This window comes from Vespa mandarinia, chromosome 6, assembly GCF_050613455.1.
Source record: "Vespa mandarinia isolate Hongniang chromosome 6, ASM5061345v1, whole genome shotgun sequence".
NCBI lineage: Eukaryota > Metazoa > Arthropoda > Insecta > Hymenoptera > Vespidae > Vespa > Vespa mandarinia.
In genome coordinates, this window is record NC_140815.1 from 3,455,265 (window position 1) to 3,479,714 (window position 24,450).

General features: G+C 26.2%; 1 protein-coding gene across 2 annotated transcripts in view; it reads left to right on the forward strand.

Moving 5' to 3' along the window:
* LOC118441096 (unconventional myosin-Ie) overlaps positions 1 to 23,474 on the forward strand; it is a 61,930-nt gene extending 38,456 nt beyond the window's left edge. For both annotated transcript variants that reach the window (XM_085657993.1, XM_035865078.2), the window contains 10 exons: positions 16,091 to 16,261; positions 16,883 to 17,049; positions 17,908 to 18,124; positions 18,316 to 18,546; positions 20,388 to 20,672; positions 20,796 to 21,091; positions 21,178 to 21,329; positions 21,439 to 21,858; positions 21,976 to 22,311; positions 22,425 to 23,474. In XM_085657993.1, coding sequence (XP_085514119.1) covers positions 16,091 to 16,261; positions 16,883 to 17,049; positions 17,908 to 18,124; positions 18,316 to 18,546; positions 20,388 to 20,672; positions 20,796 to 21,091; positions 21,178 to 21,329; positions 21,439 to 21,858; positions 21,976 to 22,311; positions 22,425 to 22,501 — 2,352 coding nt within the window. In that variant the 3' untranslated portion in view covers positions 22,502 to 23,474. The remainder of the gene's footprint in view (positions 1 to 16,090; positions 16,262 to 16,882; positions 17,050 to 17,907; positions 18,125 to 18,315; positions 18,547 to 20,387; positions 20,673 to 20,795; positions 21,092 to 21,177; positions 21,330 to 21,438; positions 21,859 to 21,975; positions 22,312 to 22,424) is intronic.
* Positions 23,475 to 24,450: the final 976 nt, after the last annotated feature.

The window sequence follows — 24,450 nt, forward strand, 5'->3', positions numbered from 1 at the left end:
ATGAAATAGTCGGCCGAACCGACCACCGACCGTCTCTCTCTTTCTCGCTCTCTCTCTGTCTCTCTCTTTCTCTCTCTCTCTCTTTTTCTCTGTCTTTCTCCTTCATACTCATTCGCTTCGTGTCTGACTCGAGCGCGTTCTCTACTTCCCATCTACTGTGTTTCTTTCTCTCTTTCTCTCTCTCTCTCTCTCTCTCTCTCTTCTCTCTCTCTCTTTCTCTCTTTCTCTCTCCCTCCCTCTATCTTTCTCTTTCTATCTATCCGTCTATCCATCTATCCATCTTTCTCTTTCTCTCTATTTCTCATCGTAAGCCTGCGCCACGATACCAACATTTTCTTCCACTTCCTTACTCTTGTCTCTCTTTATTCGTTTTATCATCCTCCTTCTACCTCCCTCTATACCTCTCTTCCTTCCTCTCTTCTTCCCTTCCACCTCTCAGTATTGTTTTATACTTGTGTTCATTATTATACTATGACTTACCCTCACGTAGGATTCTATCTTTCGCTTTTATCATCTTGGCCTTGAAAAGAATTCGATAATTGATCTCCAATACGAATTTAAGATCACTTTTAATATATTTTTAAAATAACTTTTAATCCCAAATCAAATTGTTACAAATTGATCTATCATTCGTTCTAATATCTTTCATAATTAATATCTATCGATTAATAATATAGTGGGAATATATTTATTGCATTACTTTCTTTTTTTTTTTTTTCGTTTTGCACGTTTATCAGGAATTTATTTATTAAGAGTTAAAAAGGATTAATTCGTTAGATATTATTAGATATTAAATCTTATTAAGATTTTATATTTTTGTTAGGAACTGTACTGGAGATCTTTTAAACGTGACAAAAAGAAACACATTGTTAAAACGTTATAAACGAAGTTTGCAAAAATGAGCCTCTACTGCGTTCAACGTTTTAGATTAAAGGGGAAAAAAAAAGAAAAAAAAAAAAAAAAAAAGACAAGAAAAAGAAAGAGAAAAGAAAGAAGAAGAAAAAGAAAATAAAAACGAACGTTCATTTAATGTTTTCATATATGGCTTTTTTCATCGTTATCGATAAATACAAATAATGAAAAAAAAAAAAAAAAAAAAAAAAGAAAAAGATATGGTGTCAGATATTAAGAGAAAACGAAACAATATTTTTTATGCGATTGTTTTCTTTTTTATTTTATTTTCTTCTTTTTTTTTCTTAGTTTGTTTTTCCTAAGATCAATAAAGCCAACGTCGACGACGAACTTCATCATTTTCCTTCAAACACCGACGCCTCGCTTATTATTTCAGCTTTCCTTTTATTCGCTTTCGCAGCCATTCTGTTTTCTCTTCTCATTTTTCTCTTTCTTTCCTTCCTTCCTTCCTTCCTTCCTTCCTTCCTTGCTTACTTCCTTTCTTTTTTCATTCGCAGTTAATGCAGTTAGTCTATACATCTATATCTTGTAGCTTGGTCTATCATAAATCAATTACATACGTCATGTTTCTTTATATGTGTATGTGTGATTAAACGATCCTATCCATTACACGACAGAAACAATGTAATCTATTAAATAGTACGATTCGTTGTCGAACGATAATAGTAAAAAGAGAAATTGTTAAATGCGATCATATTTCACAATGACAACTCTTTTTCGTTTGCCTTTACTATAAAAAAAAAAAAAAGAAAAAAGAAACAACAAAAAAAATAAAGTTGTATTAGTACATTGTAATACTTTGTAGATTTCTACTAATAAATTTTTCGTTTTTATTTGTTATCAAAAAAAAAAAAAAAAAAAAAATTCTTTCACTATTCTATTCTACTCTATTCCATTATATATTGCAACATTTAACAAGTTTTTAAAAATATTTGATTAAATATCTCAAATTTCGATTATTTAATATCTTCGATTAATTCGATTAATTAATGATAACTTTGATTATATTAATAATGAATTAATATTTATTAATATTTAATAATAAATTAAAAATATATATTTTTATAAAAAAAATATTGTATTTATAAAAGATATTTATCAATATTATTGACGTTCAAAATCAGTGTTTCGAATAAAATTGAGTGATTAAAAACGACGATAAGGAAGAATCGATAAAAAGAGTTTCGATAGAGTTAGAGACCATAGAACTTTCTTCTCTAATAAAATCTTCTTTCTTTTCTTTTTCTTCTTCTTTTTTTCTTTTTTTTTTTTTTTTATTTCCTCTCGAACAATTTTTAACATGTTTAAATAAGTTCATCGACAAATATACGACTATACGAGAAATAAAGACTTTAGAATTAAACTTTAGAAATAGAGAAAGGAAATTTTTTAATTTTGATTTACAATTGTCGACCCACTTTTTTGTCTTTTAATACAATAAAAATACTTTTATATTCGTCGAAGAAAAATTGAATTTTTGTTAAAAAACTTCTTGAAGGTATATGTATAATGAATTACATTTACGTATGTATGTACGTACTTTTATACGAGTAATCTAACGAGAAGTAATTTAATGATAATTAAGTTTGATTTTCGAAAGAGAGAAAGAGAAAGAGAGAGAGAGAGAGAGAGAGAGAGAGAGAGAGAGAGAGCAATAAAAAATCTATAAAAATGTGATATAAAATTAAACAAATCAAACGATATTAGTTCGAGATGTTATGAATGCTATTGGAATAAAAAAAGAAAAAAGAAAAAGAATAAATTGTTATTATATCCAAAATAAAATGTGAAAAGTAATACTGAAAATCTAAAGGAACAATTAGTAATTTTAAGCCGATAACAATTAATTTGAGAGAGTAATATAACGAGGTAAGAGAGATAATTAAATTTGGATTGACACGTGTGCAAGAGTTGAAAATAAAAAGAAGATATAAATAGAAAATCCTTCTATATCTTTTATATTCAGTACAACGAGTTTAACAGCGCAAAGCAAAATTTGTGAACAAAAAAACATTCATTCGCTGCGTTATTCCACAGTCATTAAATAGAATATAATCATCTGGTTTGCTTTAATTAAATCAGAAATCCCATAAACACGTGCTAAAGTTTATTAATTCGTTTGTAATAAAGATTTTATCTCGTTTATAAATATCAAAGAATACAAATATCAACGAAATTTATTATAAAGAAATTTAAATGATCGAAATTATATCACGATAATTTTTTGAAATTTTTCATATTTTTAGAAAAAGAACATTCGATCGTACGTTAATTGATTTAATATACTATCTAAAATGGGAAATTTAAAAGAGATCATCAAAAATAGAGTTTTATTGTTACGTTTATCGATCGGCACAGATTTTTAAGTACGTCGAGTTTTAGAGAAGCTAATTTTGGTTAACGACCAAGTGTGTCAAGAAAATGACGTAAACCCGAAGATGGAGAAAGAGAAAAAAGAGGAAAAGAAAAAAAAGAGAAAGAGAGGAACATACATATGAGATACATACACACACATACAGAGTAAAAGAGAGAAATACATACATATGCACACACATATGTATATATAGTAACAGAGAAAGAGAGAGAGAGAGAGAGAGAGAGAGAGAAAAAATACACAGAGTAAAAAAGAAAGAGAAATAGAGAATCTTCGTGATCCAGTAAGGAGGTGAAAAAAGTATATATATATATATATATATATATATATATATATATGCTTGTAGACGATTGAACTCTTGCACTTAACTGTCCAAGGAGATAATTTTTTAAGGAAAAGCGAGTCACATTTTCTCTCTTAAGTTAACTTGAAATACGTGGCTTATCTCCTCCGTGATCATTTCTTTTCATTTTGTACACACGTACGACAATAATCTAAGAAAAATAAAAAGGAGATAAAGAGAGAGAGAGAGAGAGAGAGAGAGAGAGAGAGAGAGAGAGAGAAAGAGAGATTTCTCATGAAGAAAGATATAGTTACACTCATATCTGTCTCTTTTTTGCTCGATCTAATTAACTTGGACGTTATGTCGTATACGAGAAAGCTAATTAACACGTTCACTGTTACACGAATTTTGTAAGTATCATTCCGAGGACAATTTTTATCTGTTGCTATTTTAATTTTGTCGTAACTTTATTATTCTATTTAACAGTAAACACTAACATTATTATTAATGATAGAATGTTCATCGTTGAATTGGACTTGTTTCTTTTTTCTTAGTCTGCAATTGTTATACTTGTTTTTCATTTTCATCTTTCTTTGTTATTTGCAAGTTTTTATTTGATTATATATACGATGATCGTGAAAATTATTTCTTCGTTAATTCGTTATATTTGTTTAAAGACAAATATATATATATATATATATATATATATATATGTACATTTTTTTTTTCTTAAAGAGTTTATTTATCTCACAAATTTTATATATTTATTATATAGAGGGTCATATGAAAATTGCGCTGGAAAAAAAATATAGGACGTATATACCCATCAAGTTGAATAATAAATTCCACTTAAAAATAAAAACGACAATGATCATTTTCGTAATCGGATAATAATCCATTACCGTTATCATAACATCTTAATTATCCTTATTATAAAGAAACATTAAATGAATATATCATACATAAGTATACATACATATACACACACTTACATATATATATATATATATATATATATGTATATATAATATATAGGTGTAAATTAGAGTTCGATTAAAAGGACGATTATCTAACTATTACCCGTCTTAAACGTGAGTCCCCAATTGATCGTTCTAGAGATTGACGTTAACAAGCTTAATGACGGAAGGTGAGAAAGGAGGATAACGACGATGCCGATCGTAAAATTGAAATATGGAGCGTTTAGAAAGTCACTCGTCACTTTCTTCGCTATAATGTAATTCTACTGTCTCTCATCGTGACATCTAAAACGTCACGAAAACGTACATACTTATATATATACATATGTATATACACATACTTTTTTACTTATACGTGCTACGATTTTGTTAACCATATATGACAAACAAAATTTTGTTTTCACAATCATTCAACTTTCTCGAGACAATTATATTAAAAATTTCAATTATGTTAAAAATGATTTTTCTTTTCTTCATTTATTAATTTTATATATATATATATATATATATATATATATATATATATATCTTCGTAGTGATTAATAACGTTTAAATTTAATTTATATTTAAATTAAATGTCTGCAATAAATTTATTATATGAATATTATATATTATATTTAATGATTAAATATATATATATATATATATATATATATATATTTAATGATTAAATATATATATATATATATATATATATCTAATTACAAAATAAATGTGTGTATATATATATATAGTTTCACATATATGTGTACATGTATATGATTTTGCAGATCTCTTCAATGGCAATAAGTTATGGCAATTAATTTATATTGAAATTAAATGAATAAATTAAAATACGTTTTAATCTTCTTTTGAAATTACTTATCGCGATAGAAACAAAATGCAAGTTGTTCTGATCAAGGTTAAGAAAAAAAAAAAAAAATAAAAGAAATGCACATATATTCTTTTTTTTTTTGTCTATTTCTCTTAGCAACCTGAAAATGAAGAAATGTAGGACATAAACGAATATCTCTTAATAAATCGCGTTAACCTATTTCGTTTGTTCTGAATGGCAGGATTTCCTGTAGTAGCATAGTAGTCTATCGTGCCTCCTTCAAAATAAAGCAGAGTTCCTTCGCACATACAATCTATATATATATATATATATACATACATATATATATATACGTATATATGCATATATATATGTACATATACGTTACACTTCCGTGACGTTCTTTCAAGTACACCGTCGTGTTACCGACACCTCTAAAGGCATGATAAAAGAGAAAGAGAAAACCCTATTGTTCAAGAATAAACCTAAACCTCTTGACGTATCCGTTTGCTTTGAAACATTCTTTAGAAATATCTTTACATCGAAATTGATCTTTTTTCTTTTTTCTTTTATCTTATTTTTTTTTTCAATAATACGTATTAATCGATCTTATATAAATGACCTTATATAGTTATAGATAGATCTTAATAAATAAATAAATTATACAAAAATATGGTATGATATAAAGGTATGAAAAATATATAACATATAGTATTTAAAAGATACTATATAAATAGATCCTATATATATATATATATATATATATATATATATATATATATATATACTTCTTTATAAGTTTATTTAGATAAAGAAGAGAATAAAATCTGTAAAGAAAAATAGTTAACTATTGGATCGAATAGTCGGTCAGTAGAGTCAACCACGAAGCCGTTCGGAATCGATCGTAAATGCTCTCGAAAAATTGTATCCTTGACATAACTCGTCGACGGCCCATAATCCTAGTTTGCATTTTATTTATCTATCTTTCTCTTTCTCTCTCTCTCTCTCTCTCTTTTTCTCTCTCTCTTTCTTTCTTTTTCGTCTATCTCTTTATCCAAAAAAATCATGAATCGTCTAATCATAAAAGAACAAATAAAATATTCGGTGAACGGAACTTGCTTTTTTGCCTGCTTCCTTGTTTTCTTGTTTGTTTGCTTGCTTTTGCAAATTATCCTTACATGTAAAATTAGATGTATTTAAATGTTGTATGAAAATGTTCGAAAATTGCTGAGTGAACGTCACGGGGCATGTTTTTATTAGCTCGTAAATAAAACGAGTGGGCTGTTTACAAATCGTTCGTATTTCAAAGAGAAGTTAACTGTAAAGTGTATTGAAGAGAAATAGAAAGAAAGAGAAAAAGAAAGAAAGAGAGAGCGAGAGAGAGAGAGAGAGAGAGAGAGAGAGAGAGAAAGAGAAAATAAGCAAGTTTTGATAGTGGGTGTTTAAAGTTTACAAATCCAATCCTTGGATTCACGTAATTTATCCTGGAAATCATAGATATTTGTGACAATTTAGATTCCATATGAAAAATAATGAATTTGAAATCGAAAAAAAAAATTGTCAATTATATATGCTAAGATATTATTGATAATTAATATATATATATATATATATATATTCTTAGATTCTATAGATTAATTTGGAACTATGTATTTTAAGATCTATGCTAGCATCATAATCTACATATCTTAAGATCTATCTTAGGATCTATATTCTAAAATTTGATCTATCGATATAGAATTTATCTGTATAGATGATATAATAGAATTCATATTAAGGATCTATTTGTTCATTTATTTGGCATTTATTTATATAAGATCTACCTAATAATATATGTATATATCTATCCTCTTTATATATATATATATATATATATATATATATATATATTGCATGAATTAGTAGATAGATATGCGAAGGTATGGCTTTGATTAATTTATGATCCCATATTAAATTCTTGCCTCTAAGATCAATAACGTCTCGTCCATATCGATTCGACCATCTGTACGTTGAATTTTTAGTTTTTCTTTCTTCTTCTTTTTTTTTTCTCTCATTCAGACTTTTAAATATACGATGAAATATACGATATTTTTGATTCTTTATTTTTAATTCACGTAGAGTATTTTATACATTCAAATTTCTCCGCATAATTTTAAATGAAACGTGACCGATATCGATATAATTTATTATTTTTTAACAAACTTTTATCATCTGATCATTTAAATGATTTCGTTTAATAATTATTATATTTGATCATAATTTTAAATCTGTTCCCGGTATTATTATTGTTATTATTATTATTATTATTATTACGTTATGTTCAAATTGGAAAATAATTTTATTAGGAAAAGAAATAAATGAATGAAGCGGAATAGTTGATAGAATTCAATATGTCGATAAACATTGTTCCGCCATTTACTCGGTTCGATAAAACTTTACGAGGACGTCGTTACAGCTTGTTACACGGTGAACAATCCGCGATGCATTACGAATGAAATTCGCGTTCCAGACAAACGCGAGTTAAATCAGAGACCAGATCTTTCGTGTGTACTCTCTTGTACAAATTGGACTCATGAAGTATGGACATGAAGGATAAGAAGAAAGGAAAAAAATCCGGAAATTCTTCCACCTTTTTTTTTTTAATACGATGACGACGACAACGATTACGATGTGATGATGATAATAATAATGATGATGATGATGATGATGATGATGATGATGATGATGATGATGATAATAATAATGATGATGATGATAACGACAATGATGATGATCATGTTAATTACATATCCTAATTATTATAAAAATTTTCTAATTATTATATACACGATCTACATAGATATAAAATTTTATTTATTTTTATATATTGCATTTATTCATTATAATAATTTAAACAAATGTTAACGATGTTTCATTTTCAATGTTAAATTAATTATTTATTTGTTTATCTTCTTTTATTTCTTTTTTTTTTTTTCTTTTATACGAAGATTATCTCAAAATTAGCTACGTCAAAATTTATTTCGTATCTATGCACGTATGTATACATGCATGTATATATGTATACATGTATGCATGGATTATATGTGTGTGTAATGAAAAGTTTAACTCGTTATACATGGATAAGCCATTACATGATACTCCGAAACGAAGATAGGACTTTTAAAGATGCTCGTCAAGACTATTACAAGTACTTAACTCGACGCAGACCGCGAAAACGTTTTCTCGTTTAAAAGCAACGAGCCACACGCGTCATTCCATTCAATTCAATTTGTCGGCAAAAGAATCCTCTTTTAAATTCACGAGAAATATTCTTTTATACTTACTCTTATAAAGCTATTTGAAAGGAAGAAAGAGAGAAAGAGAGAGAGAGAGAAAAAAAAAGAGACGTACGTAATATCATCCACATACAAAGTTCTTTTTTGTAATAGAAAAAGAAAAAAAAGGTATATTTAAAAATGTTAAAAATCTAGTATTGTTTCAACGTACACACTGTAAAATTTTTTTCTTTTATACTTACCTTATAAAACAATTTCAATGGAGAGAATAGAGGAGGGAAGAGAAGAACGAAACAACACAGATTTGTCCTACAATAGAAAAGAAAAAGTATATATAAAAATTTTAAAATCTAATATTATTTTGATGCATACATTGTAATATTTAAAATATTAATATTAATATGATAATTATACATAATAATAATTTTTAATAATGATTATTACGATAACGAATAATATTAATATTAATATAATAATTATTAATATTACATAATTATCATTTATATTAAATAATAATTATATTTATAATTAATAATAAAATTAATACAAAGAGAAAATAATTTCCATAGAATAATCGATGTGTTCATTCTCGTTATACTTGCGTACATACTTAAATTTAATCGATACGCTGAATGATAGAAATCGTATAATCGTATTTAATAATATGAATAAATTTTTAGAAATGTTGAATAATAAAGAAAAGAGATTGAAAATTACTCGTATTACTAATACAAAGGTTGTTCGCGTAATAAACACAACGCATACTTTACTGTCGAGTGTAATGCCGATATTGAAAAAAATAAAAGAGAACCTTGTTGTTGTTGTTGTTATTGTTGTTATTCGTGCGTGTGCTTTTCAGATCGACCTGCTTTCGCATACTCCTGCTGCCTTTGAGAGCAAAAGAATAATAGAAAAGAATATACATAGGAAGGTCGAGAATCTATTAGCGTGCTCGACGAGCAAAAGTAACTACTCACAAGAGTTCGAGAAAGAGAAAGAAAGAGAGAAAAAGAGAGAAAGAGAAAGAGATAGAGAGAGAAAGATAGAAAGAGAGAAAGATAGAAAGAGAAAGATAGAGAACGAAAGAGAGGGAGAGAGAGAGAGATAAATAGAAAAAGAAAGAACATGCAAGGACAAATTAAAGTATAAAATTCTCGTGGAATTTGTAATTCGTTGAAAATAATGTGAGAAAATTACCGACTAAGAATATATTTTTAAAGAGAGAAAAAGAAATAAAATACAAAAAAGAAAGAAAGAAAATAAACAATAATTATCTAACAATTTCTTGAAATTGACACGAAATCATGTTTGAAAATTGATTATTTCTTCCCTATTAGATACGATTAGTTTCTATCATTCATCGATCGACTGTACGCAGATATAATCAGGAAGAACATACAATGAAGTACAATAAGTTGATTACTTCTTTTATTTATTATTTTGTTTCTCTTTTTTTTTCTTTCTATGCAAATATCATTTGTAAAATTCAAAAGTTATCTCTCTTTATATTATTAAATACGATTAATACGTTTGATGATCATTTGATCGATGAGATCTAAAATCTAAAATTATAAAACGAATTTCTTTATCATTTGTGTTATTCAAATGTTGATATTAACTTTTCTTCATTAATGTGATAATTTGTTAAAATATTTTACGAATACCATTTGTAAAAGACAGCAATCGTCAATCATAATAAAGATTAAGTATTAAATATAGTGAAATGTATATATATATATATATATATATAATCGTGAATTGCCAGGTGTTTTTACTTAGAAGGAAATAAAGAATAAATAAATAAATAAAAAAAAAAAAAAAAAAAAAAAAAAGCAGGAAATTACTATGAAAAAGAATTCTTGTGGCATTTGTCATTTAACGATCAACAAAAACTAGTACTAGTTGGTTTTATAAAGTCGTACACAAGCGTAAGATAATTATCATAATGACATGACAGCAATCTCGTATCTCTATAAGAACTTATGGTGCGTTGATTAGGGAGAGACATAGAAGGTTAAAGGAACAATTAACGCTTACCAAATTTAGTATCCTCGTACGATTATCTCACATCGATTAAATACAACCATAAAAGTTTTCACTTCTTTCTCACTTCTCTTGTTATTTAGTTGAAATAGTATGAAAAAGTCGGCTCGATGATTTCGACCATTTTTCTTTTTTCTTTTTTTTTCTTTTTTTTTTTCAATATTCCTTTGCCTCTCTCGTTTATCGAATGATCGTTCCTCGCCCACGTTAATCTTTTCTAAACGTATTTAAGATGTTTTAAAGCGAAGTGTAATACTCGGATGATTGATTTCGTACGATTCATTAAAAACATTTCTCTGACATTATTCTATTATATGTTTTTATTTTTTGTTTTTTTTTTTTTGCTTTTATAAGTCCTAATAAATAGATTTTTGATTTTGTTTTATCGTTGCATGATACGTGAACATTCTTTTTTATGAGTTATTATACTGAAACTATTCGGTCAATTTTTAATAATAGAAATTCTTACCTCATTCATTTGTGTCTTTGTATAATAAACATAATGATTCATCAAGATTCTTTGAATAATTTATAAATCAGTTTTTATTTTGCTTTTCAAATTTTTTGTTCTTTTTTTCTTTTCTCGTTTTAAATTCCTATATCGATATTCGTATAAGCTACTTCATTTATTAGTCTTATTTTTTTTTTTTATATTTATTTTACTTTATTGTTATTATTGTTATTATACAATAGATTTATTTTCCAAGAACAAGCAAACAAACAAACAAATAAACAAATAAACAAACAATCAAATGTAAACATCAATTAAAATTTTCCAAAGAATTATTTGTTATAATTTATGTATCATTGAGTTACTTAATAAAACGAGTATTAACATTATAAATACCAAGAACTAATTAAAGAATATATATCATGTTAATTAAAAACATATGTATCTATATACCGTGTATATATATATACATATGTATGTATACTCGTTTCTCAGTCGTTCTTTGCGATTCCTTTCCCCACTTTTAATTTCCCTTCTTGTCAGAGATTAAACACAAATTAGTGTTGATAAATGGGTTAACTGCATGCGACAAATGTTAACGAACATGTTCTACATATGTCGCATCGAGGATGGTCGCGTGTCTCTTAACGAGAATGCGCCGGATCTATGAATAAACGAACTAAACGACTCTTTTGAACTAATTCAACCATCAATTTGTTCTAATCAATTCTCGAATAGAAATGTAAGAAGATCCGAGAAAAATTGTATCTACAAATTAAACATCCAAATCTTAATTATTAATAATAACCGCGAAAAAAAAAAGAAAATGATGACCTTGAATATCATAAAGAATAATTCCAATAAAATATTGAAAAGCAATGATTAAATCAACAATTGTAAAACTGTATAAAAATACATTATAAATACGTATAGGATGTAAGTTAATTAAAGAGTTTTATATTTTATATATATATATATATATATATATATATATATATTTTTTTTTTTTGCAAATCACACAGATGTTCATAAATACACATAATTTTTGTAACAACTTCTCTAGTAGGTATTATATTAAAAATGTGTGATTAATAATCTCTCTTTAAAAGAAATATATCCATAGATATAGGACAGAAATAATAAATTATAAATAATAAATATAGTAAATATATGATATGAAATAAATGGAAAAATAGAAAAATAGAACAAAAAAAATTATAATAAAAAATATATGTGGCAAATAATCTATAGCAAAAACATATATAAAAAATGTATGTATATATATACATATATATATATATAATAATAAATTAACAAACAAATAAATATTTTTTTGTGGAAAATAAAAGAAACAAAAAGACAGATATGTTCCACGATCTTGAAATTCTCATAGTTGAATCAAAAGAGAACAGATTCGTATAAAAAAAGAGTCGTTAACGCGGTTAGAAGCCACGACGAAAAAATTGTCCCACTTTTCTATGTACACTTTATATATATATATATATATATATATATATATATATATATATATATATATATATATATATATATATATATATATATGTATATATATTTTTTTCTCTCTCTCTGTTTTTTTCTTCCTTTTTTTCTCTCTTCGTCTCTGTTTTATCCCTTTATGAACGACTCACAAGTCACAACTAGACCGCGCAAAGAAGGACCGTACCGGAATCGCGTTAAAGAACACAAAGGAACGAGCCTGCGAATTGTTTGTTATTCGAGATCTCTCTTTCTCTCTCTCTCTACTGTCTCTCTTTTTCTCTTCCTTTTTCTCTCTATTTATCTATCTTTCTATTTCTCTGACTCTCTCTCTATTTTTGAAAAACTTTATGAATTTAAACATACCTCCTGCAAAATTTAGGCCATAACGAGTGTTAGACATTTTATTTTTATTAGAATTTTTTTACAATTCGTTCGCCTCTAATATTTAAAAAATGAAGATTTAAACGAAAAAATCGATGCAATTAAATAATTAAAATTAATTTGAAAAATTTTTAATTAAAAGTACTATCAAATTTTTCTGATAAAAAAATTATGAACATTTTATTTGTCGTTTTTGTATAAATAAGAAATTTTCTTATATAACATAAATAATAACATAATATAAAATGTTTAATAACATAAAAAAAAAATTTCCTTTTTTGAATTACAAATTATATTTACATATAAATCATTTTACATGTTATTAAAAAGATCATACTTGTAATAATTCTAAATCTTTAGGATATACTTGATAAACGATGATAAACCAAGTATAAATTTGCGAAAGAATAACCTGAACTTCGTTATTTATCTCTTTCATATGCCGTTCCCATCGTTTATGAGAAAAAAAAAAGAGAAGAAAAAAAACTGATGAGTCTGTGATCGTCTTTGTTCAAATCGCAAGTTGATTTATAACTTCCGTAAAAGCCATCTTATTGTCGTTGCACTCTACCGTTCTTTAAAAGTAGAACGAGCAGACGTTCCGATCGACCTAACTACATTATTAAACAACAAGAAATGTTACTAAGATATTCTTTATAAATATAAATTTTCATTTAGGTATTATATAAGTAAATAAGTAATATATATATATATATATATATATATATATATATATATATTTATATATAATATAAAAAGTAGGTTTTTATAATATACATTTTTATAATAATTAGTACATTTAAATGGACTTATATAATAACCAATGGCCTACATATATATTTTATATATATATATATATATATATATATATATATATATTTAAACTTTGTTCTTACTATATCTTTCGAATTCAATCATCTTCTCTTTTCTTTTCTTTTTCTCTTTCTTCTCTCTTGGCCGACGAATCATTTTCAATAATCTTTCGTTCTTTCACCGTTTCAAATTCTTCAATTACTACTTGTTGCAAAAGACAAATGAATTTTATCCAAATTATGAAAATTTCTGAAAAATACTATATTTATTATTTCTCCATTAATAATTCTCATTTTCATTAAAGTAACGAACGAAACGAAGTATATAACGTATATACATACGTACGTACGAACGAATATCTTTTATATTACACAGAAAATTATAATAATATATCCTTAATTAATTATCTTAAATTATAATAACATATCCTTTAACAATAATCAATTAATTAATCGAAATAAAAAAATCGTAAAAATAATCAACTGAAATATTGCTAATGTAATAATATGCAAAGATATTACATCTATAAAAGATACAAATAAAATAAAACAAGAAAAATGTGACTGTTCCTTATGATTGCTGGCTAACAACTGTCTTGAAGTTATCTCGACCTTGTTTGTATCTTTATGTAAACATACTCATTTCTTGGAAAACCTCTATTAAGATACTATCGAGTGTTTATTTACAAAATTTTCTTGAAATTCGTTCAATTATATTGATAATATCTATTCACGTAAATAATTTACGTAGCTATGTCATAAAAATAAAGATTTTCGATCTTTCCGATCGATTCAACCGAGTTATGAAGCAATGTTCGTGTTAGAAAAAAAAAAGAACAAAAAAAGAACAAAAGCGATAAAAATAAAATTAAATAATATAATTTTATTTCGAATTTAAAATTAACGCGAAAATGCTTTTCAGGTGATAATTTTATTACATATATATATATATATATATATATATATATATATATATATATATAAATGAATAAATAAACATGCATATATAAATATATTCGTATCAAATCTCTGTTTCTTCACAATTTTTCTTTCAACATTGAAAAGTATAAAGAAACGAACTCATGAAATTAATGAATCGACATAGAATAAAATTGTTTATAACAAATTGATTGATTCGAATTATCCAGTATTCGCTAAACAATCGACGAATGCAATGAAACCTAACTTGTCATGATTGTTTCGAATAATTCCTCCTTTCTCTCTCTGTCTCTCTATCTTTCTCTTCCTCTTTCTTTTTCTCTCTAAAATATACAGACATAAAAACATATACAAATAAAATGAACTTAATTGTATTCGTACAATTTAAAGATATAATTGCGAAAGAGAAATTTCTATCTAGTTGTACATGAACGGTCAATGATACGCAAAATGAACGAAGAATTTTCTACTAATTTGACGTTCGCGGAAGCGAAAAGAGAAAACGTTCTTACTAAATTCACGTAAAGTTAATTAAGGCTCGTTATAATGTCAAAACAAACGAGCCGAGTTAATTCTTAATAAATTTCATTATTATGTATATATATTCGTAACGATTATCTCAAAATTACTATATGTATATATATTATATATAAATTGATATTATTATATTTCAAATAGAAAATTATTATATACATATATATATATATATTAATATTAATAAATTTAATATTTAATATAAAAAATAAATATGAAAGTAAATAAATTTATTACTTTTTTTTTTCGAATGTTTAAATGAATTTATTTGCCTTAATCAAATAGCAATAATTGTTATATTTGTTCCGTACTAATTAATCCAACTGCATGTTCATCTTTCGTGATTTGAAATGGAGAACGATTTTAAAAACAACGATCTATGATCACGTTTCTATGTACGTAAGCCTTTTCTTTCTGCATTGAGTAAACGTGATACATTACATTGAATCGTACGTGAAAGATATACGATCTTATACAAGGTGTTCAATTTATAAAATGATCTTTTAGAATATTTGTTCAATTAAAAATTATATAAATAAAATAAATAAAAGTTTAAATTAAATTTAATAGTTTACAGTTTCACTAATCATTAAAATGTCTTTTATTTTAATGAGATATATATATATATATATATATATATATATATATATATATATATATATGGTTCTTTTATTAATTAAAAATATATGATTATATAAATACATCTTTTATTAATATTAAAATTAAATTTGATCACTAATTAAAAATAATCTAAATTTTTATTTTCTTTTTCTTATATTTTTTTTTTGTTTATAGGAAGACTACGTGGCGGAAAATATACATTGGACACCCATAGAATATTTCAACAATGCGATAGTAGTTGAATTATTGGAAGGCAAACGACCACCGGGATTATTTCTGGTTCTCGATGACATTTGCGCAACGCTTCACGGTAGCAGCAGTGGTGCTGATTCTGGTTTACAAAAGGTACACGTTTTATAAATATTTATTGCAGTATAAAACAAAACAAAAAATAAAATGAAATCCTGAAACAATTAATGGATAACATTTCATTGAAAAGGAAATAAATCTTTCTTTCGTTTCTTTTATTCTGTGTTACTATAAAAGGTGAGATAATTATATATATATATATATATATATATATATATATATATATATATGTACAGTAAAATATTATTTTTATATTTATATGTTAAATATCTAAAAAAATTGATATGGCTAAAAATTGATATTAATAAACAAAAAAAAAAAAAAGAAACTACTTTTGTATCAACCCAATTTATAAGATTTTATCTGGTTATGATTTAGTTCCAAATAAAAATTAATAAAATAAATAAATCAAAAAGCAAACTATTAAATACAGAATTCAAGAAATCGAATCTAAATTTCTATTTTGATGTTGTATTAATTAATTAAATTTATAAATTGAAAAAAAAAACGGAAGAAAAAAACCATAAATAAAATAAAAAAAAAAAAAATAAGATAAGATAAATATCTTAAAAATTTTTCTTTCGTTGCATTTATTCACAAAGAAAAATCGAATGAACGTGTGTAATAACTGAATTATTATCACTAATCATATTACAGAAACTGACGGCTGCGGCGAACCAGCACGCACACTTTCAAAACACCGCCGAGGGTTTCGCCATTCTTCACTATGCCGGTGTCGTATCCTACTCAGTCGATGGATTCTGCGATAAAAACCGCGACGTGCTTTTCCTAGACTTGATAGAACTAATGCAGACGAGTACAAAGTAAGAAACTATGAACGGAGAGTTAAGAAATGTTTAGACGATACACGTATTATTAATTTATATTAGTATGAAGAAAGAAAGATAATTTCTATTAGTTTCTAATAATCAGCCGTAAAAGTAAATTCATAGTAAATCTATGTGTATATATATATGTATATGTATTGTACATATATATTTATATGTACAGAATGTTTCATTTGACTATAGCATTTAAATTATTGTTTTTAACGATACGAAAAAAGTATCATAGGGAAAAATTATTTGTTCACAAAGTAAAAATATTTTAATTAAGACAAAATTATTGTCAAGACTGTCATTGTCGAGATATCAAGGTCATCGATATTTTTTTCAGATCTTATAAAAAGACGAATTTAACGATATGAATTTATTAATATTCAAATGACTTTGAATAATTACTAACTTTTAAAATTTAGACGTGTTATATATATATATATATGTGTGTGTGTGTGTATGTGTGTGTGTGTGTGTGTAGTTGTGATCTTTATGATGTTGCTGAGAATGAAAGAGTGATGAGAGTAAAAAATGACAAAGTGAAGAAACTGGAAGTAACGAAATAGATTAGGTAGTTTTTTCATCAACGTCCCATGTTGTTTGTTAAAACAATGGATAAAAATGGTGTTTACTCTGTCCAAAAGAAATTTACATTGTTCTCATTCTCAGCGACTTCTTTTATAAAAAGAATTTATAGTATCGGAAAAGAAAGATAAAATTACGCGACAATTACATATACAATTAAGACGTTGAACTTTACTAATATTTTCTAAAATTTTACAAATTTCATCCTAATCACGATCATGGTAATATAAATAATTTATTATTAAAATATATTTCTTTTAGCCCTTTGGTCTGTACCATTTATCCACCTGAAAAAAATAGTTACAAAACGAAGACTTTACAAAAATCTCGACCAACAACAGCTGGAAATAAAATAAGAACTCAAGCTAGTCGTTTGGTTGGACAATTGACGAGATGTACACCACATTACATTCGATGTATAAAACCAAACGAAACGAAGAAACCTAGGGATTGGGATCAGGTCAGAGTTAAACATCAGGTAAGATTCATTTCGATGTGTGCTTTCTATGATCTATATTTTTTTAATTAACAATTTCAATCAATGCAATTAATCAATCTAAGATATACATACATAAATACATACAAACATAAATATAGATATAAACACATATACATTTTCATAGAGTACATAAGTGAAAACACACATTTATTCATTGTACAATATCCTAGGTCGAGTATCTGGGTTTAAAAGAGAACATCAGAGTACGTAGAGCTGGATTTGCCTATCGAAGGCCCTTCGCCAAGTTTCTCCACAGATATGCGATTCTTACGAAAGAAACGTGGCCACATTGGCCAGGAGACGAGAAGCGAGGTGTTGAATACATACTTGGAAGTATTAACATAGATAGATCGCAGTATCAACTTGGAAGATCCAAGTTATTCATCAAGGCACCCGAAACAGTAAGTCCATTGAAAATTGTTAGAATTTACCAGGAAGATATCTTTCTGGTTTATCAATTTAATCAAATAGGTTTAAATTTATTTATCATTATTATATAAAATCATTAAAAATAACTTACACCATCTATTTATTACTCACGTATATAGACGTAAGGGGGCAATAACTTTTGATCACCATAAATATCTCCGATATATTTAGTGATAATTTTGTTTATAAAAGTCTTACGATACGAAGGATATCATAATATAATAATAATAATTTTTTTTTGGACACGTAAAGAACGCACGAAGATAAACTAAGTTTTTTAAAATGAAATCATATGTTTTTAATTGGATTGATCGATACATCTTAATATTTTATATAAAAATGTATTAAACCATGTATGTCGAAAAATTATTAGTTTAAAAAATATTTCACAGTTATGGCCTTATTACGAAAGAAAAGAAAACATTCAATTTTAATAATTATTAACAAAATCTTTTTTATTATAACAATATTATTGCAATATTTAATTAAATAAAGAATAAATTATCTTTGAAAATGGTATTGATTTCAAATTTCTACGATTTTCCGTTCCGAAGATATCGCCTTCGAAATATTTTCATTCATAATTCGTATTGTACAGCTGTTCATAGTAATAGTAGTAGTAGTAGTAATAGTAGTAGTAAGACCACGTAAATTCTCGGAATTTATGTAGGTCAGTGTTTCACCGAGCTAATTTGAATGAAATTATATAGGACAATGGATCAACGTAATATTTTTCTCTTTACATGGAAATATCTCCGCAACTAAAAATCGTAGAAACTCGTTTCAAAAACCATTTTAAAGGGCACATATTTCTCTATTTTTGTTTTCCATCCTATTGTTAATAATAAATTAACAATTTGTTATAAACAATTTCTATAAAGAAATTTCTAAGAACTAAATCCACTTCATTTTACTACAAAAGAGAACAAAAAAATGAGATAGCAACTGAATTATAAAATTACAATAAATTAATAATTAATTAATAAACAAATTACTTTTTTTTACCGAAGAAACAATTTTGTTTTTTTTTTCTACATTATCAATATCCACGTTTTCCATTCGCGTGAAAATATTTTCAAAACTCAAAGTAAAAGTTTCTTTATCTTTTTCAACATATTCTTTATAAATAATTAACAATTTGTTATAAACAATATTTATAAAACAATTTCTATTAACTAAATTCATCTTATTTTATCAAAAACAAATTCAAATTGCGACTGATTTATAATATTGCAATAAATTAATAAATAATAAATGAACAAATTACTTTTTTACCAAAGAAATAATTTTTTTTTTTTTTTTTTTCTATATAATCAATATCTCTGTCTTCCATTTACATGGGAATATCTACGGAACTGAAATTCGTAGAGACTTGAAACAAATACCCAAAGTAAATGCAGAGTAAGCGCTTACCCTACGCTTATCTTACACCATTATTATACGTAAGTGCAGAATAATGGTGCAAGGTAAGCTAAGAAACTATCGCTCTCTTGCTATTATTATTTACTTACTAATACACTTACTAAATTTTAATAGAATCGACATGATTTCTTGGCAATATTTAAATTAAGGTATCTGTTAAACTATTAATTTGTCGGCATACACAGGTTAATACCATTTTCATATGGAGCTATATATATATTTATAGATAATATTAATTATAATTGTTTTTTTGATATCGATAAAATAAAAATCATCGTAATTTTAATAGAATTTATAATTGAAATTTAATTAACGTATTAAAATTTGACTTATCAAAACTCGATCCACAAATTATTATTATCAAAAGCAAGATTACCATTAACTCTTTCAGCTTTTCATGTTGGAAGAAGCAAGGGATCGAAAGTACAATTTGTATGCACGAATCATTCAGAAAGCATTTAAGAAATATTTTACACGAAAGAGACAAGCTCAACAAAAACAGGAAGCGGCTGATTTATTGTTCGGTCACAAGGAACGAAGACGGGCAAGTTTGAATAGAAACTTTGTGGGTGATTATATAGGAATGGAGGCTAAACCATTGACGATAAATTTGATTGGTAGAAGAGAGAAGGTCTTATTTGCAGAAATTGTTAAGAAATATGACAGAAGGTTTAAGGTGAGAGATAAATAACTATTCTCTTCTCAGTTATGAGGAATAATAATGACTAAGGAGAGGAACTATGATATCGTGACAAAGTATAGACAACCAAATGATTAGCTTCGTCGTTTCTAATCGTAGGTATGCAGAAGAGATCTCGTGCTGACAGGTAAGTTTCTATATTTGATCGGTCGAGAAGAAATCAAGAAGGGACCAGAGAAAGGTAGAACCATGGAAATAATTAAAAGAAAATTATCCTTCGATCAAATCAGTCACGTGTCCTTGAGTACGCTTCAAGACGACTTCGTTGTTATACACACTAAAGAAGATTATGCTAGTCTATTGGAATTAGTCTTCAAGACGGAATTCTTATCCTTATTTAATAAGAAATATATGGAGGAAGTTGGCCATGCTTTGATAATAAGATTCAATAACAAGTATTTTACTATTCGATATTATTTTCCATATACGTATACATATTTAAGTATCAAGGTAATGTTTTATGCCATATTATTTTCCGCAGTATAGAATACAAGGTCAAAAAGGAAGGTTGGGGCGGTGGAGGGACAAGACAATTAAAGTTCACACAAATTGATTACGGCGAAAAGGAAATATTAAAATCAAGTGGAAAAATATTGAACGTTAGTATTGGACCAGGTTTGCCGAGTACTACGAGTAAGCATTTGCAATTTAAACAAAAAGAAAATTGTAAAAATATATATATATATAACAAGAGAGATAGATAGATTTATGATATGTTAATGAGATTTTTTGTGGTATTTAGAACCAAATCCAAATCGATCAACAACAATGAATTTTTATACGTACAAGGACAACGCTCAAAGTAATCAAACTTCACGTGCAATTGGAAAACCGTACAATCCAACGAATCACGTAAGGTCAATCGATAATACGGATCAAAGAGAAAACGATCAGACTTCTTCGATTAGGCCCAACGTATCAGCCGGAAGGCCTGCTCTACGGCCTGTCGCAGCTACGAGAACCGTTAATACTAACACAGTGAATCCCGTTTCTAATGGTAGACCAAGCATACCACCTAATCGGCCAAATTTCAGGCCAGCACAATTTCAGAATAGTACCAAAGATACCACTACTACTAAGAGTACAAATAAGCAGCCTAACAAACTGCAAAGTTCAATCACGATGATGGGAATGTTTACAAATCCTGGTGGTGGTCCACGTGGTAAATAAAATAATGATAACATTTCAACATTATAATAATAATAATAATAATAATAATAATAATAATAATAATAATATTTGTTTTAACAATTTTTAAAATTATTATTTCATTTTGTAGGTTTATTAAAATTTCCACCACCACCGACGGAGCCACCACCTATGCAAGATAACACCATAACGTCATCTCAATTCAAACTAATTCCTTTAAATCGTAAAGAACATAACAATAATAATAACGATCAAAACTTTTTAAATAGTAGAATAAAACGTATGGAAGGAGTTGCTGCGAAAGAAAAGAGTGTACCACATACATTGGTTAACCCTAATCAAACACCTCCGCAAAAACCGCCTCCACCAAATTTACCTAAAGTCAAGGCAATTTATGATTACAGCCCACAGGATCTTGATGAACTTGCACTTAAGGAAGGTGACATCATCGAAGTACTCAAAGAACGTAAGTTAAAAATTATCATACCGTATATGTGTGTGTGTGTGTTTGTGTATATATATATATATATATATATCGTATACAAACTAGTTTTAATTGTTTTTTCTTTTTTTTTTCAGACGAGGGTGGATGGTGGCATGGAAGACTGAAAGGAAAAACTGGCCTTTTTCCATCGAATTACGTAGTAAAAATTTAGAATATTAGCTGAATAAAATTCAAATCGATTCACATTAGCAAATTTTTATAAGAAAGAAACAAAGAAACAAACAAAATAATCCGAAAAAAATCTCCCATTGTTTTTGTATAGAAATTTTCATTAATCAATTAGAATTCAATGTTCTCATATTTAATAAAAACGATAAGTATTTTTTTTCGCAAGAAAAGATTATCTGAAGAAAGAAAGAAATATCATAGAAAGAACATAAAAATTGCCCGTAATATACCACTACATCGTTGTTATTATTATTATTATTATTATTATTATTATTATTATTATTATTATTATTATTATTATTATTATTATTATTATTATTATTATTATTATACATGTCGCGTGTAGAAAGTAGCCGATTTGTTTACCAAAATGCATTTATACTTTCATTGCTTTATTTTTGCACAAGACTATGTCCATTGTGTTAATAGTTAAATGAATATAAAATAAACGTAATTGAAAATATTATAACAAATATGTATACTGCACGTGAAGTATACATGTGTAATATATTGGCCCTTCGAATTTGGAAATGTTAAATAAAAAAGAAAAGAAAAAAAAAATTAAGTAGTCTTGTCTCCAGTATTATTACTTGGCGAAATTGAAGATATGTAACGAAGATAGAAGTAGAACATATATGTTCGAAATTGCTAGTAAATATATATATATCGGCAGAAGCATGATAGCCTCGAATGATCCAAAGAGACTATTATATAATAATAAGTTTATTTTCCGTGATTTGTACTCGTAAATTATGTTTTTATATTTCGCGAAAAATAAGTCATAATTATATAGCATAATCTAATACAATGTATCAGATTAGAAACAAACAGAACGAACTTTTGTAATACATGCAACAAATATTAAATCATCGTATTATTGCCTTTGGCATTCAGAAAAAAATGTATTATATATTTACGTTGTGAATCCATTAAAGAGAGAGTGTATATATATATATATATATATATATATATATATACATACTTATATATATATCACTGCCACTATAGTGTTTAGAATCGAAAATATAATGAATTATCATGAATCAGTGTACGATTTGATTTCCTATTTAAATTTTTTCGATTATTTGTATTGTTATTAAATACGTTTGTTATACCATATGTAATGTTTCAACTTTTCATTGACTTTTGTTATCTCCAACTTTCCCAAATGTTTTTTATTACATTTTATTCAAATAATAAATATATACGACATTATGTTGCGCTTTCGCTCACTCATACAAATTGTTTCACAATTAACATCGCAACCAGCAAATTGTTTTAGCACTTATAAACTATATTAAAGCATTGGCAAGAATTATGTTTCATTTCTTTTTACAACTAACGTACTTACAATGACATAAAAGAAAATAAATCAATGTTAACTCAGACCTTCATATATATATATATATATATACACACATACATATATATATATATATATATATGTATATATATATATATACATGATATACGAAAAACATAATATATAAGTAATAGTTTAAAGAGACATTATTCCTATATGCATGTTGAATTTACAACTACTTTCGCATGTTCATTCTTATTAAATCAGTACATTATAATGATCTTACACTGATGAACATAGGTGTAGACGATCTTAGGCACTGGAATAATAAATTATTATTTGCATAACTATTTTGCTCGGTATTGAATTTATCTTCTCATTCATTATCCTTGCAACGTGAACATATAGTACAAAATTATTATATAAATATAAATAATCATTATGTGTATTTGTTCGTGTTTATGTCTGTTTGTTTGTATGTGTAACATCAAAAATTAAATTGTTATTGCATTTTTACGTAACAATTAAATTTTTCTAACGACGTTTTCTGTTAAAAATTAGTATATGTTCAGTCGTTAAAGATATTGAGAAGATCTTGCCTAGGATATATTATAGCATGATTATTATTT